This window comes from Octopus bimaculoides, chromosome 22, assembly GCF_046866305.1.
Source record: "Octopus bimaculoides isolate indiv1 chromosome 22, ASM4686630v1, whole genome shotgun sequence".
NCBI classification, from domain to species: domain Eukaryota; kingdom Metazoa; phylum Mollusca; class Cephalopoda; order Octopoda; family Octopodidae; genus Octopus; species Octopus bimaculoides.
This window is the reverse complement of record NC_142949.1, coordinates 20,258,401-20,275,203: the sequence shown is the minus strand read 5'-3', so window position 1 is coordinate 20,275,203 and position 16,803 is coordinate 20,258,401. Positions and strand designations below refer to the sequence as shown.

General features: G+C 35.9%; 1 protein-coding gene across 1 annotated transcript in view; it reads left to right on the top strand.

Moving 5' to 3' along the window:
• The window catches only part of LOC106883867 (endoplasmic reticulum-Golgi intermediate compartment protein 1), a 183,671-nt gene that overhangs the window by 1,894 nt on the left and 164,974 nt on the right, over nt 1–16,803 (top strand). The window contains exon 2 of the mRNA XM_089339576.1: nt 8,836–8,970. Coding sequence (XP_089195702.1) covers nt 8,836–8,970 — 135 coding nt within the window. The remainder of the gene's footprint in view (nt 1–8,835; nt 8,971–16,803) is intronic.

Sequence of the window (16,803 nt, the reverse complement as noted above, 5' to 3'; positions counted from 1 at the left end):
TCAGTAATTGACCAGTTAACGAAATTGAAACTGTAAGTCACGACTGGTATGGCTAGACCATTGATCGCTTTGATCCTGTTTCTTGCGTTTAGCTCTGTCTTCAGTATTGCTCTCACCCTGCGATAACATTCTCTTCTGATCCTTTCCCTCATCACTGAATGCTTAATATTGTCCCTTTCAATTACCCCTAGGTATTTGTAGTTCTCCGCTGGTTCTAACTCTTTTATGACATTTTGCTGATCAAAGTTCACATTAGATGTTTTTGTCATTTTTCCTTTGATAAAGGTAGCTTTTGCACATTTATCAAGGCCAAATTGCATCCTGATGTCATCACTGAATTGTTTAACAATCGCTAGTCACCCTGGAAAATGCCACACGAAATTCTTACATCTCCAGCATTTAGAGATTCATTGTCATTGTTCAACGTCAGTGTGGTTCTCCATGATCTAATACTTACAGATAAAACGTTTCGCAGAGTAGGAGCTATTTTATACATTTCCAGACATTTCCTAATCCAGCTATGTGGTAGGCTATCAAAAGCCTTTTTATAGTCTATCCAGGCTATTGACAAGTTTTTGTGTCGCTTGTGACAATCCTCTAAGATCATCTTATTGATGAGTAACTGATCTTTACAACCATAAGATCCACGTTTACATCCCTTTTGCTCATTAGGAAATATGCTACTTTCTATTAAAAAAAAATTATTATTATTATTATTATTATTAATATTATTATTAATATTATTATTGGTGTTAGTCTGGCCAGTTTGTAGACTCAGAGCTTCGGGAATACTCAGATAATATTTACTTCGGTTGTCAACATGCTGAATTCAGTTCTAACTCTGGTAAACGTTCCTGTTTTTGTTTTTGCCTTCTCTTTTTCCGTCGTTTCAAATTCATTAAAATATCAACAAGTTTCCGATTGCGATTCCTCTCTCTCTCTCTCTTTCTTCCTCTTTTTTCCTCATTTCCTCTCCCACTCTCTCTCTCTCCCACTCTCTCTCTCTCCCACTCTCTCTCTCTCCCACTCTCTCTCTCTCCCACTCTCTCTCTCTCCCACTCTCTCTCTCTCCCACTCTCTCTCTCTCCCACTCTCTCTCTCTCCCACTCTCTCTCTCTCCCACTCTCTCTCTCTCCCACTCTCTCTCTCTCTCCCACTCTCTCTCTCTCCCACTCTCTCTCTCTCCCACTCTCTCTCTCTCTCCCACTCTCTCTCTCCCACTCTCTCTCTCTCCCACTCTCTCTACCCCACTTCCGTTCTCCCTTCTTCTTCCCTTTATGGTTTTCTTGAAATTATATCTATGAGTGAAAGGTCTCACATTGTCAATTTGGACCCCAATAATGCGGCCTAAAGACTGCATTAGAAGTACAACTGTCTGCGCAATACGCAAACATTTACAAAGTAATTTCATGAGTAAAAATTGACTTGTTTACACAAATGAATTTCTAAAGAGAGAGTGAGAGAGTTTCCATCTCCTGGGTTTGCTGTCTTTCTGGCCATTTTTAACTTCACTCCTCACTACTCGTGAGAAATGGCTCTCTCACTGTCTTTCATTTACACACGTACACACACGCACGTGCATACGCATGCATGTGGGGAAGATAACTATTTTTCCACGAGAGCAGTAATGTAAGGAAATTCAGTTGAAAGTGCACTTAGAGTTTTTGGGAAAATTTATTTTATATTAATATTTTACCGGTTTCACAATCTCAAGATTTTGAAAGATACTAAACTTTGAAGCCAGTAATTGTAATATTTGATTTACCTTATGAGGGTCATTACACCAATAAGGAATACACGCGCCGGTTCTGTCTTGCTTCTTCTATTGAAATTAGTTAAGTAGTTTATACAGTTAATTATTTTATTTTTTTTGTCAGAGTCCTTTTCTTCCTCTCGTGCTACCCCTTGTTCCCGATCCGGTCAGAATGAATAACCCGAACAGCTAGATCGAAATAGCACCCCCAATTTTCCCTCACCTTATACACTACTATCGTAAAACCAAGTTTGTACAATTCGGACGATGAACTTCAAGATATACGACCTTTTCTGAAAGCGAAACATAACAGGACACTGGAAAGCATCATCGCCTTCTGGTGGATCAGAGCTGACCTGGGGCTAAACAAAAGAACAACAACATCTTCATCATTATCGTTGTCGTCGTCGTCGTCATCATCATCATCATCATCATCATCAACAATAACAACAGCAGCAGCTCTACTCATTTACACACCTTTACTTTTGTTAATTATTTACACACCTTTCCCTTTGTTAATTAAAACATTTTCGTCTGAAGCAAAATTTCAAAGGACCAGATTTTTACAATTTACTTTGTTGATAGCCAAGAGCCTGCTTAGCAAGTTGTAGGTGGGAGTAGTAGTAGTAGTAGTAGTGATGTTGTTTGTGGTTGCAGTCATAGTAATAAAGTCGATGGTGTTAATGGTGGTAACTGGTGGTTGTGGTGGTTGCCGTTGTAGTGGTTGGTATAGCAATAAGGACAGTGATGGTTGTGGCTGTAGTGTTTGTGGTGGTGACGATTGCTTAGAGTGTATTAAACGTAGTGTTGGTTGTAGTGTTGGTTGCTGCTATTGTTGTAGTATCGTGAGTCAGTGCTGATTGGACTAATCTTGTAATGAATGCCGTTCCAGCCACGACCAACGCATGTTTTCTCCTCTATGCTGGGCACTCAGTTATGCATTATCAAGCATGTCCACTTTTAAGATCAGCCTAACCCACAAGGCCACATGTCCTCAGGCAACTTGGAGTCATCCAATCTTGAAACGTTTGATCCATTGACCCTTATTATTTTTGCAACAACCAATAACCAAACGATTGCTCAGTTCGCTGGGGAAGTAATAAGAATGGATTCTGACTGAAGAGCAAGGGAAGCAGCTTTGAGGGGAGGGGATTAGTCGATACCAGTCACCCCAATGCTTGTCTGGTGTTTTACTTTATCGACCCCATAGTGATGAAAGACAAAGCTCCTCTCGGCAGGATTTGAGTTAAGACAGTAAAGATCTAGAACTAATACCGCAAAACTATTTTTCCGAAGTGCTAATGATTGTGGTCATTCACATCTCTTAATATAATAATAATAATAATAATAATAATAATAATAATAATAATAATAATAATAATAATAATAATAATAATAATATCTCTTAATATAATAATAATAATAATAATAATAATAATTATTATTATTATTATGTTATCGTACATTATTTTGTCTTAGTATAAAAGGTTGTCGACAGCAAATTTTCTGCTCAACACCACAGATTTGCTTGTCAGTTGTTTGACCTTAAACAGCTGAGCATATCCCTTGGTGGCTGACGATATGTGCATCTCTGATCACGAGCAGAAGTAGTGCGGGTGGCATCATAGCCATGTGTTGAGAGGAATTCTTTGGGATTTGGATAATTCACCTCTGGAAACATGGGTGTTTCGTTCAACATCCTTAAACAAACCTTATTCACGGACCTTTTGAGCGTGATGGGCTACTCAACCCGAAGAAAATTCTAACTGGGCCTCACCTGCAAGATCATGCGCTGGTAGTCTTGATATGAGATCACCATGTTGCGCACATATAGTTGTAATGCGTGTGCCTGGTGTACTCTTATCAGACGGGTAGTCATGGTGGGTATACTGGGTTTCGTATATTTTACTCCAGTGTCATTTTAATGTCAGGCACTGCTTCCTCACTCAATCATAATAATAATAATAATAATAATAATAATAATAATAATAATAATAATAATAATAATAATAATAATGATAATAATAATAATAATAATAATAACGCATAGAATGCATCACCCTAAGGCAGATATAGAACGACTTTATCTGCCAAGAAAAGAAGGTGGTCGCAGACTTTTTCAACTAGAATTAACAATGAAGATTGCCAAAATTGGCCTAGACTCCTACCTGAGAAAATTCTGAGGACTGGATGGTAAAACTTGTCTTAAAGCACGAAAACAAGAAAGCATCATACACAGTAATAAAATAGCCAAAGGAAAATCTACTAGAAACAAGCACAGAAAAAGCTAAGCGTATGAAAACTCGTTTAAAACTGCTGCCTTACATATTCTGACTGATAAATGGCAAGAAAAACATCTCAATGGCAAATACCTAAAGAGAGCTAATAGTGCTGATGTTGACAAGGCCTCTTCCCATCAATGGTTATTGTCTTCTGGCTTAAAATTATAAACGGGAGTGTTTGTCATAGCAGCCCAAGATCAATGCCTACCTACAAGAAACTACCGGGCCAACATATTAAAGAATAGCGGTGGCCCAAGATGTCAATTATGTCAACAACAAAATGAAACCATTGATCATGTTGTCTCCATGCGCAGTCTTCTTGCACCTACAGAGTATCTCAACAGGCATGATAGAGCAGCAGAATATATTCGCTGGGTAATTTGCAAAAAACTGGATCTACCCCATAATAAAAACTGATGGGAACACAAATCACCTCCAGTGGTTGAAAATGGTCACATTTCATTCCTCTGGAATTTCACTATTCAAACTAACAGAAAGATAGATTCAAATAGGCCAGACCTCATATTGAAAGACTTCAGACAAAAGTCATTCCTCCTCATTGATATGACTCTCCCAATCAATATAAATGTATCTGTCAAGACCTACCACAAACTGACCAAGTATGAAGATCTTGAAATAGAAATTGGCAAAATGCGGAACCTGAAGATTAAAACAATACCTGTTGTCATTGGTGTCCTAGGAATAATAGCAACAGGGGCTGATTGCTACCTAGCTCAGATACCAGGAAACCTCAAAACAGCAGAAATTCAAAAGATAGTGCTCATAGGAACTATCCATATCCTACGTAAATAACTGTCTATGTAATCTCAAATTTTACAACAAACACATAATTTTCTTGTTTTCTTAAACATTTTCTAGAACAATATTATGTGCAAAACTAAATAAATGGCATCCTAGGCATAACACCAACATAACTTCTAACTTGTTCTTCTTGAGGTCTATGGGTGAGACTTGGAGCCAACTTGTATAAATACAAAGCAAACGTCAAACAAATAATAATAATAATAATAATAATAATAATAATAATAATAATAATAATAATAATAATAATTATTATTATTATAATAATAATAATAACCTAAAGGATAAGCAAATGTCTCCGCTGTGCCGCATCTGCAATAGAGTGACAGAAACCATTGCCCATATCACGAACGAATGCCCTAGACTTGCCCAAAACCACTACAATGAGTGGCGACATGATCCGGGAGCGAAAGTGCTACATTGGAAACTGTGCGGAAAGCGGGGGCTAGAGAGAGGCAAGACATGGTGTGAGCACAAATCGCAGAGAGTGGCGGAGTCGGAGACCTGCAAAGTCCTCCCAATCCAAACAAATCAGGTGTTAGAGCATAACAAACCGGATATTGTGGTGGTCAACAAGAAGCACCCCATGTGCTCTATAGTTGATGTTAGGTACGCTTTTGACCCACGAATAATCAAAAAGGGAGGGAAAAAATAGATAAATACAACACTTTTAAGTACGAAATAGCCCGGCTATGGAAAATAAAGAAGGTGAAGATAGTGCCAATTATTGTTAGGTCTTTGAGGTCAATATCAGAAGGCATCGACAGGAATATAAAGGAAATTGGAATAGAGTGACCAGTAGAACTGTTATAAAAGGTTTGCCTCCTCGGCACGGCCAGAATAATGAGGAAAGTATTAGATAGCTGAAGAGATCGAATAGCATGGTACGGTAGGCTGCAGGTAGTAGGCCTGCTACGCATGCAAGACTCCAGGATCGCCAACAAAACCTGTGATAAAGGGATAATAATAATAATAATAATAACAATAATAATAATAATAATAATAATAAGAAGAAGAAGAAGAATAATAACCACAACAATCCTGTCTACGATAGGCACAAAGCTTGAAAATGTTGGTTCATGATATTAACCTAAGTGCTTGATGTGTACTTTATGTCGTGCGTGTTGGTATTTAAATTGAAGACGCAAGGAGGCGAAAGAAATTCTGTTAAGCATTTTATCTGGCGTGCTAACGATTTTGCCACCTCACAATAATACAAAATAATTAAAACAAATTAATGAGATTTAATTTGAAAGAAACAAGCGTTAGAATCTAATTGGTTGTAACAAACATGTGACAATTACGTCATCTATTTTTACATTTTTCCGGCTCATAATTTAATATTATACGACGAACAGATATTTAATTATGTTTCACGAATGTCAGAACCTAATTGTTAATTAAATGAATAAATTTGCACTAAAGCTTAACCAGGTTATTTTTTCCTCTTTTTCATGAACCGCGGCCATGCTAGGGTAATACTGAAAATATGTGGTTTATAATTTGAATGCAGGTATAAAGAATTAATCTGAATGACGGGGCAGCAAACACATGGAAAAAAACTCTTCTTAATTAAACAGTGGCCGCGCTGGAGCAAAGCCTAGATTTTCTTTACCAAAAACATCTTCCACGTTGTAAGATTTAATCTGTAGCATGGGGTGCCTGCTGCATGCAGTAGACTCTTCCTCAATTGTTCCCGAACGTTATATGTTGAATTGTGGCACGAATAATAACCACACACAACAACGAGGCTGATACACTCTTTTCTGTGTTGAGACTTTGTCTTTGAGCTCCTATTAAAAGATGCCCGGATAGAAACACGATGGTTGTTTGTTTAGTTATAAGACAAAACACAGTCTTCGATGATTTTAATGTGTATTTCTTTTGTTTACTGGAATTGCTAAAGTCAAATATATGACATAAATAAGGTTCTTTATTCTTTGGAGATCTAAAAATGAAAAGGTTTTATTTTTATTTTGCAAGTAAATGAAAACTATTGTCGGTGTATGGCTAGTTACATACATACATACATACATACATACATACATACATACATACATACACACACACACACATACATACATACATACACACACAAACATACATACACAAATGCATACATACATACATACATACATACATACATACATACATACATACATACATAAAACGAAAACAAGGCGGCAGGGGCTTCAGATCGTTCCAAAATGCCTTCGAGTGTCGTATCATATTCCTTCGGCAACATCTTTTAACCACCAAGTGTGGAAGTGCATCCCTTGACCAAGTTTTCATACATGAAGCTGATAACATAAGATATGGAAGGCAACTCCTTGAGTAGCGTTCCTTGTCTGATAACCTTAAATGCGTGTCCAAAGAAGTCGCACGACTTTACTGCTGTGTACCATCAGATGAAAGGATGATCGTATATCAATTGAACACTATGTATGGATATATTAATAGAAAGCTCCGAGATAATAGTAACATTGATCACTAAAGAGGTTTATCATGGATCAATAACCGGATTACTACCTCCCACTGTGAAGGGTATGCGTTTGCAATACAGGAATAGGATATATCAACCGAATGCCTGATACAGAAAAGGGACAGAGATGCAGGAAACGCAGTAAAATATGACATCCTTGCAGGCTTTGTGAAGTAAACACCGAAGATATGACCCACATCATAAGCAGTTATCCGAAAATGTCATCACCTACGAGATATTGTGTTGTAGCTAGGACACTGTATAACGGGAGCCGTCCGAAGGATAAAGACGAGGACAGAGACATAAGAACCCAAAGTAGGGTGGGAGTCATAACCACTCGTAATAAAATGGAGTACTGGTGGAATGTCCCAGTGAAGACCTCAATAAAACGTAAATACAATAGACCTAACAATGATTTGGGATAGAGAAGAGAAACTGTGTCCAGTCGTGGAAACTACCTGCCCAACAGATGTTAACATAGAGCTAAAGAACAGCGAAAAAGAGTACCTACAGTGAAGTAGCGAGAAATTTGCAGTTATTCAATCCAGATTGCAAGTTCAGGTTTATGCCTGTAATTATCGGGGTACTGGGATATGTAATGCACTGCCTAAATACCATTCTTGAGACATGAAGCTTCTCATAACTAGAAGGAAGGAAGCTGATTCGAAGGTTACAAATTCAATCAATCACTGGAACTGTAAAAATCTGTACAACTTTGGGCAAGTTTATCATTTAAGTACAGATGAGCATGTTTCATTATGCAAGTATATATATGAGAATACATTCATAAAATAAAACATAGAAATGTGAACATACAAAAATACTCTGTTAATGTTGTTGAAATTCCGAGTCTTGGATCTAGGTTAGAAACTAGGTCTTGAAATAAAAGTGGACAATGACATACATATATGCATGCATGCATAGCTTCATACATACGCGCGCGCGCGTATTTGTGTGCGTGTATCTGTTCAAAGGTACGTGTGTGTGTGTGTGAGTGAGAGATTATATATATATACACACACACACACACATATATATATATATATATATATATATATATATATATATATATATATATATATATATATATATATATATATAATATATACATGCACAAAAAAGTTTTATAATTATAAGCATAATTATAATTAGGGCTCAGCAAAATTGCTTCACTACATACTGAAATTTAGAAATGGCAGTTAAATTTCGGTATGTGGTGAAACAATTTTTCTGAGCGCTAATTATAATTACGCTTATAATTATAAAATTTCTGTTTACCAATAATGGTTCTTTTAACATACTGAACTACTTGGTAAAATTATTGATTATTAATTATTAATTTTACCCTATATCTGTATATATATATATATATATATATATATATATATATATATATATATATATATATATATATATATATATATATATATATATTTATAAACCTACATATCTGATATACCGCATATAAATAATGAAGTTAACAATCTGTCTTGCAGGTTCGACATTTACCGGAAGGTCCCCAAAGACCTTACTCGTCCAACTATAACTGGAGCCATCATCTCTTTGATCAGTATATGCTTCATCGGTTTCCTTTTCTTCTCAGAATTGTCCCTGTTTGTCACCACAGAAATGTAAGTGAACGCAACATTCTTCATATGTTCTAGCAGTTTGTTTCTTTCTGACTTTTTATTCATTTGTTAATTAAAAAAAAAAAAAATAAGAAGAAGAATAACCTTATTTCTATTTCCATTTTTAGACTTTTTTTTTCTTTCATCATTTCGTTTTTGTATCTGGTTTGCAAGATTCTTGTTGTGAATTCGTGTGTTGAAACAAATTTTGTTGTGTCTAGGGAGAGTCATTATGTCAATATTATTAGCACACGCTCTGGTTCAATTCCACTCCTTTATTATTAGTAAATTGGCTAAATATCCGACAATTGATTGTTTAACTTAGTTAAACAGTAAATCATTATTTAACGAATCGAATTGAACCAGTGCGTCAGTTAATTATATTGGCATATTGACACTTTTCATCACTCTTCTCCATCAAGTTTTCTCTTCTAATCCCTCTCTCTCTCTTTCTCTCCCTCTCTCCCTCTCTCCATCTCTCTGCCTCCCGACCCTCCTCTCTCTCACTCGTGATCTCTCCCATAATATTTATTGGCACATACTTCGTGTATGGATTTCTCTGTGTTTCGCCGATATGACAGCATTTGAAATGAGATCCGAAAGAGACGTAACTATAAATCACAGACATTTTGTTCGACACACCAAAAATTCTACCATCTACCATTCACTATATTCTTCACCTTCGTTTTAAGAAATAATATTTCCTTTGAATCCAACGAATTAGTTTCATTATATAGGCGCAGGAGTGGCTGTTTGGTAAGTAGCTTGCTTACCAACCACATGGTTCCAGGTTCAGTCCCACTGCGTGGCACCTTGGGCAAATGTCTTCTACTACAGCCTTGGGCTGACCAAAGCCTTGTGAGTAGATTTGGCAGACGGAAACTGAAAGAAGCTTGTCGTATATATGTATATGTATATATGTATATACATATGTGAGTGTGTTTTTGTATCTATTTGTCCCCCCAACAACGCTTGACAACCGATGCTGGTGTGTTTACGTCCCCGTAACCTAGTGGTTCGGCAAAAGAGATCTATAGAATAAGTACTAGGCTTCCAACGAATAAGTCTTGGGGTCGATTTACTCGACTAAAGGTGGTGCTCCAGCATGGCCGCAGTCAAATGACTGAAACAAGTAAAAGAGAGTTATATTTTGTAGCAGTTTCGTAGCACCACAAAGCATTGGCTCTTATTAACGCACGAGGCGGGTAGTTTTGATGGGGCGTGGCTTAGTGGATACCATCAATTACAAGTCTTGACTAGCAGTTGATTTTATCGACCCAGAATGTATGACCGAAAAAGCTGACGTTGGCCAGATTTAATTTCAAATCTTAGAGGCACAGGGATAGAAGAGTAATGAATTTCCAAGGGAGGTAACTCTGCAAGGAGTATAGATATAAGGGAGATAAGTAAGTTGGCTGCGATGTGAACTATCAAAAATAAATTTATTCTTTCCTGGGGGATGGGGACAGTGGATTAGATCGACTTCAGTACACAACTGGTACTTAATTTATCGACCCAGAATGATGAAAGGCAAAGTCACCCTCAGCGGAATTTGAACTTAGAACGTAAAGAGAGGCGAAATACTTTTAGGCATTTCGCCCAGCGTGCTAACGTTTCTGCGAGTTCGCCTCCATCAAAAATAAATTTATTGAAATTGAAATTGTATTCGATGGTGTAAAAGAAGTATTTGAATATATACACACACATCTATTATTCGCTTTTGTATCTGCTTTGCAAAATTCTTTTTGTGAAATCGTGTGTTGAAGCATATTTTATTGTGTCTTGCAGAAAGTCATTCTGTTTTAATGCCTTATTAATGAACAAACTCACCGGTTCGATTTCCACTCGTTTGTTTATTTATTTATCTTTTTATTTATTTATTTATTCATTTATTTATCTTTTCTATTTTATTTAAATTTTCGGTGCCGCTTGCAAGCTCTTCAATAGCCAAACCAGTATCTCTCTAAATATTCTTAATTGAAAGTCCAAATTGATCGACAAGAAATATTTCCATAAACCAAAATTTGAAAATAAAATTGAAGCTGGGTTCTTTTCGTATATTTGTTTGTGCGTATGTGCGTGCGGCAGTGTGTTTGTGTATACACATATGTATGTATGTATGTATGTATGTATGTATGTATGTATGTATGTATGTATGTTTGTATGTGTGTGTGTATGTATGTATGTATGTATGCGTGTGTGTACGTGTGTGTGTGTATGTTTGAATGTATGTATGTATGTATGTATGTATGTATGTATGTATGTATGTATGTATGTGTGTGTGTGTGTATGTATGTATGTACGTATGTATGCGTGTGTGTACGTGTATATGTATGTATGAATGTATGTATGTGTGTGTTTATCTATGTATGTGTGTGTATGTATGCGTGTGTGTGTGTATGCAGATATAGGTATGCGCGTGTGTATTCTGCATATTCATGTGTTTGTGTCTTCAAGTATGCACGCGTGCGTTTGTGTGTGTGTGTCTATGTGTATGGGTTTGTGTGACTATGTATGTGCGTCTGTTATGTATGGATGTATATCTCCATGTGTCCTTGTGTATGTGAGTGTTTGTGTGTGTATGAAATGTGTGTGTATATAGTCAATTGTCTCAGTCTTGTGTTGTTTATGTTATGTATGTGTGCATGTGCGTGTGTGTGCTTGTCTGTCTGTATTACTTATGTACCTATCTGTCTACTTACATATAGAAAAAAGTGCCTACATTTAACATAAATACATACATACATACATTCATACATACATATATATATATATATACAACTACAAACATTATTTTATCTATTGTTGTCACACTGCAGCTCACAGAATGTATATCCTTCTTTATAATAATGATGTGTCATGTGTATTACCAAGATGATTAAATATTGATCCTAAACAGGATACACTAATACAGTTTAAGCAGAGAATTAAGCCAAATTATAAATAACCAATTTAAGAATCACTATTGATTTTATTTGTAAGGGAAGCAACTTATTTTTTTGAATTACCTCCCTTACATTCAAATCTATTGTTTTCTGAAATCCTAGAAATTGTCGCCTGCATCATTGAATCAATCACTGAATGTATCAGGTATTTATTGAATTTCAGGTTATTCTCCCGAACCCACTACAAGTATTTTATTAAATATTTAGGGCCCTACACCTAATCTTGCACTCTACCCAATATTTTAGTCTTGTGAGTTGTTCATAAAAGTAATGCTCTACCCTGACTATCAAAGTCTGACCCAATAATTATAAAACTAATCAACGTTTAATGTAATTAAAAAAGTCATTAGAGCATCGAATGATTAGAGCATCTTCTGTGTTCAAATCCCACCGTTATCTCTTTTACATTTCATCCTTTCAGGGACGATAAACAGGAAATATTTCTGGAGTCTTGGACTGAAGAACGTACTAAAGCATCAGACGGGATTCTTTACAGTATTTGTTTCGCATCCGAACGTTCTCAGTTCGAATTCTACTAAGGATTAATTTCGTGGAAGACTTTATCCATTGCACGGTTTAACAGCGCCATTCAGTGACTACTTCAACTCTCTGTCCTGTCTCGCAGTCCCAGTCAAGCTCATGGTCCCTCTTTCCGACGTTCATTTTCGTAGCATTCGTATTGTTATTGTTTAATTTTCGGGGAAGGTTGTCCCGAGAGTAATACAAAAGTTTTTTGATTGATTGACAAACGTTTTGCAAATTGCAGACGATAATAGAGAAACTTTTCTTGTCTGCTAACTCTCTTTTTTGTTCTTCAACGCTGACAAATATTAGATTCTGGTCGGGAATAACCAGTCATCTCCGAATCCTTCACGAAGGAATGGTACAGGCTTTGAAATACGCAGAACAGGTTACTGGATGCTGATGGACATGGCACCATTGGCAAAAGCATTTTGCATTGATGGCTGAAGAACATTAAACAAGATCGAAACCTTGTAAGTTTTCAGGAATCCTGTCGTAGTGATCGGAGGAATTAATTCGTGGACCTACGTGTTACAGGCTGTGAGCTCGCTAAACAACTGGACTGTGGTTGCAATTCATTACAGAAGATAGTTCAAGACCTTGGGTGTCGCAAAATCTGCGTAAAGTAGGTATCTCGGAAGTTAATATCTGATTAGAAGAACGAAACGTTTGTAGGTGTGATCTGAACAGCTGGAAGCGTTTAAATATAATGAAGACACGTTTTCTTTTTCTGTGGACGAAGTATTGAATTGTACACAAGACATCGGACTCAAGGAACAGTCCATAGAAGAAGCAAAGGAACTTTAAGAGCCAATGATCAGCGCTGAGACGCATGTTTACTCTTCAAATGGATAATAAGGGATTTATTTTTCTTGATATTCTAGAATGTGGCTGTGCCGTTAACAGCAAGCGGCACATTGAGACACACAAAGAGCACACAAAATCCACTGAGAAAGTATATATTTTATATGTATACATATATTTATATATATGTATTTTCATATATATATATATATATATATATATATATATATATATATATATATATATATGCTGGTCATCTGCATAGTTACATACGTTCAATACATTTATCATCATGGCTTTCATCTAATATTGCACCCCTCCTTTTGTTCTACTCTTCTGCCTCGTGACATTTGTCCCTATCTTAATTCAACTACTTGCCTTATAATCAACTTTTCTTTCATAGCTAAGCTTTTAGATTTAAATTCCCTTCCATTTTAGCTATTTTCCCGCTTTCTTTTTTCCCCGCTTATTCTTGTTGTTTTTCTTCATATTTCTTCCTATTTTGTAACTTTTCGGGAAACCTGTCAATATCTTCATATTTTTTACGTACCTCATTAAATTTCCATTAGCTTTTTCAGTTACATTTTTCTTACTCCTTTTTTCCTACTCTGTTTTTCGTAATCACTTTTTTTTGCTAATCATTTTTACTCAATATTTTCCAAAATTTTCTTCAACGTTTTCCTCATAATGTCATTCTCACCAATTTTCAGAATTCTTTTCTATATTTTCCAAGTTGTCTTCATTTTTATTTTATTTTGCTTTATTCTATTTGAACATGAAATAGCTCCAAAACAGAATCCAAGTTTTGATACTTTCCTTTCGTTTTAATTATCATGTGTTTTAGTAATTCTAAATACTTTACTCTCACTCCTCTCACTCATCATTCATCCTATAATTTTGTTTATTATTCAAAATTATGTTTACACCTTTGACATTCGGCTCATCCCTCTAAATCAGCAATCCCGCCATTTTTATTGCTATCTTAATTTTATGCTTTTTATCTTCCGTTCATTATTTCTAATACTTCATCATCTGCAATTATAACAGTTCCTCCTTCTTTTTCTATTTTTTCCCTTTTATTCCTTTTCCTTTTTCCTCTACCTTTTCTAGGCCCTTTCCTTTTTTTTATCATACTTTATCCTTACCATTTTTCTTGATAACTTTTCCTCATCACTATCTCTATGGCTAGAAAACTAAATATAAAGAAAAAAATCCCATGAATTTTGAAGTCAGGACTTGCCTGAAGTTCCTATACGCCTACAGAGGAAATTCAGAAATTCAGGGCAGCAGTAAAATGCTAACTCGACAAGAACAGGGGAGATGTTGGCCTGCTATTCCAGCCACCAGAGTGGCGCCTTTCGAAGGCTAAAACGATGCAAGGCTTCTGATAGTGTGACCGGTTGCGTCGCATAAAAGACTGCAACAAAAGAATTTATTCTACTTCACTTTCACTGCCTTCCATATTTACACTGCAAAGATAATCTATTTTCGATCGAGCATGCTCTGTAACACACACACACGAACGCGCGTACACAAACACACACACACACACACACACACACACACACAAACACACACACACACACACACACACACACAAATACACACACACAAATACACACACACAAACATACATAGACACATACGCATATGTACACCAACCCTCACACATTCATTCATACTGAAGCACATACATCCTCGCGTGTATATACAACCAAACGTTGAAATATCGCCATTAATGAAGACATAGACCAGACATTTTTTAACGTCTTCATTTCTTCTCTTCCCCAACAGAAATCCCATACACGCCCGCGCGCGCTTTAAATTATTAATTTGTATAAATTGTCTCTACTTGAAACTCTATATACGAGTATACATTTCAAGCTGTTGAATTTTGCACATTTTATACGAATTGTTATCAAAATTATTCGACACGAGCTCTAAATTATTCGATGAAAGCTGGAGTTGTTCTGAATATTCTTGGTATTTCAAAGCTCCTGCTATGGTCTTCTTTGTCTCATATTCTCATTATATATTGTTATATGTACAAAATTCTAATAATGAAATTAATTCTCACCTTTTTCTCACTCGGGACTCTAATAAACATATCTATAATATGCTTTGTGTCACGCTAATTTTATTCATATTTACATTCATTTCCCTCTTAATTATTCTCCTTTATTCATTGCACTATACTCCACATCTCTCTTTTGCATTCAACTTACCCAGAGGTATAGTATATTTAACCTTAGCCTATTTACATTGCATGCGCGTATTTCATGATTCAACCGAATGAAATTAATTTGAAATTAGAGGCTGGAAATGCAGACGCACATTGACGCTGTTTCATGACTATACAGGAAATATTGTTCTTCGGAAACTTTCGCAGTGAATTTGAATATTAATGCATATATACATATGTAGCGTTGGCACGTTATCTCTCAAGTATGTTGTAAATGCGCAGTGTTTTTCATACAAATAAATGCTTTCCGTTGAAAAGCTTTAGAAAATGTATGTAGCATGTTTGTAAGATTATGTAGCTATGCGTACACGTGTATATTTTGGTTGATGGAATGCATATGCATACACAACAATATGTGTAGTTAGGTTGAAAATGTATTGGAGGAAGTATCGTAATGCAGAATAATGGGTGAATCATTGATGGCAGAGCCAGGTGCGCGAGCGTTTGTATATACATACATTAATACATGCCTATCACCCACATCATAAGCAGTTGTACGAATATGTCATCACAGTATTTTCTACCGATCAGACATGATGTTGTAGGTATGATACTCTATAATGAAATCCGTCGGAAGGATAATCCTGCGGACAAAAAAATAAGAACACACAGTATGTTAGAAGCCATAGCCACTCATAATAAAAATCAGTCCTAGTGGAATGTCCTAGTGCAGTGGTGAAGACCTCAATGAAATGTAAGTACAACGGACCTGATATAATGATTTGGGGATTGAGAAGAGAAACTGCGTACAGTTGTGGAAATTAGAAGCCCAGTGGATGATGACATAAGCTGAAGATCAGTGAAAAAGAGAATGCGTACACTGAACTAGTGAGAAATCTGCAGTTACTTTGAGGAGCTTGATTCCCAACAACATGGTACCGAGTTCAGTCCCACAGCCTGAGAAGTATCTTCCACTATAGCCTCGGGCCGAGAAAAGCCTTGTGAGTGGATTTGGTAAATGGAAAGTGAAAGAAGCCTGTCGTGTATATATATATATATATATATATATATATATATATATATATATATTAAATATATACTTTTATAAAACAAATTTTACAAAATATATAGTATCTGTTAACAGTCTTAGCCAAAAACTCACAGTTGAGTTTTTGTATATATATATGTATACATGTCTCTTAAAGGATAGAGCTCAAAATCAATGCATTGAAGATACTTTATTGCAGCAACAATTATAATAACAGAAACAACCACAATAAGCCAAACCTATGCACATTTCAATAGGGTATCCCGGAAAAATAAACCACATCATAAGATGTCTCGTAAAATATTGTAACAAATTACAACATATTACAAATTTCT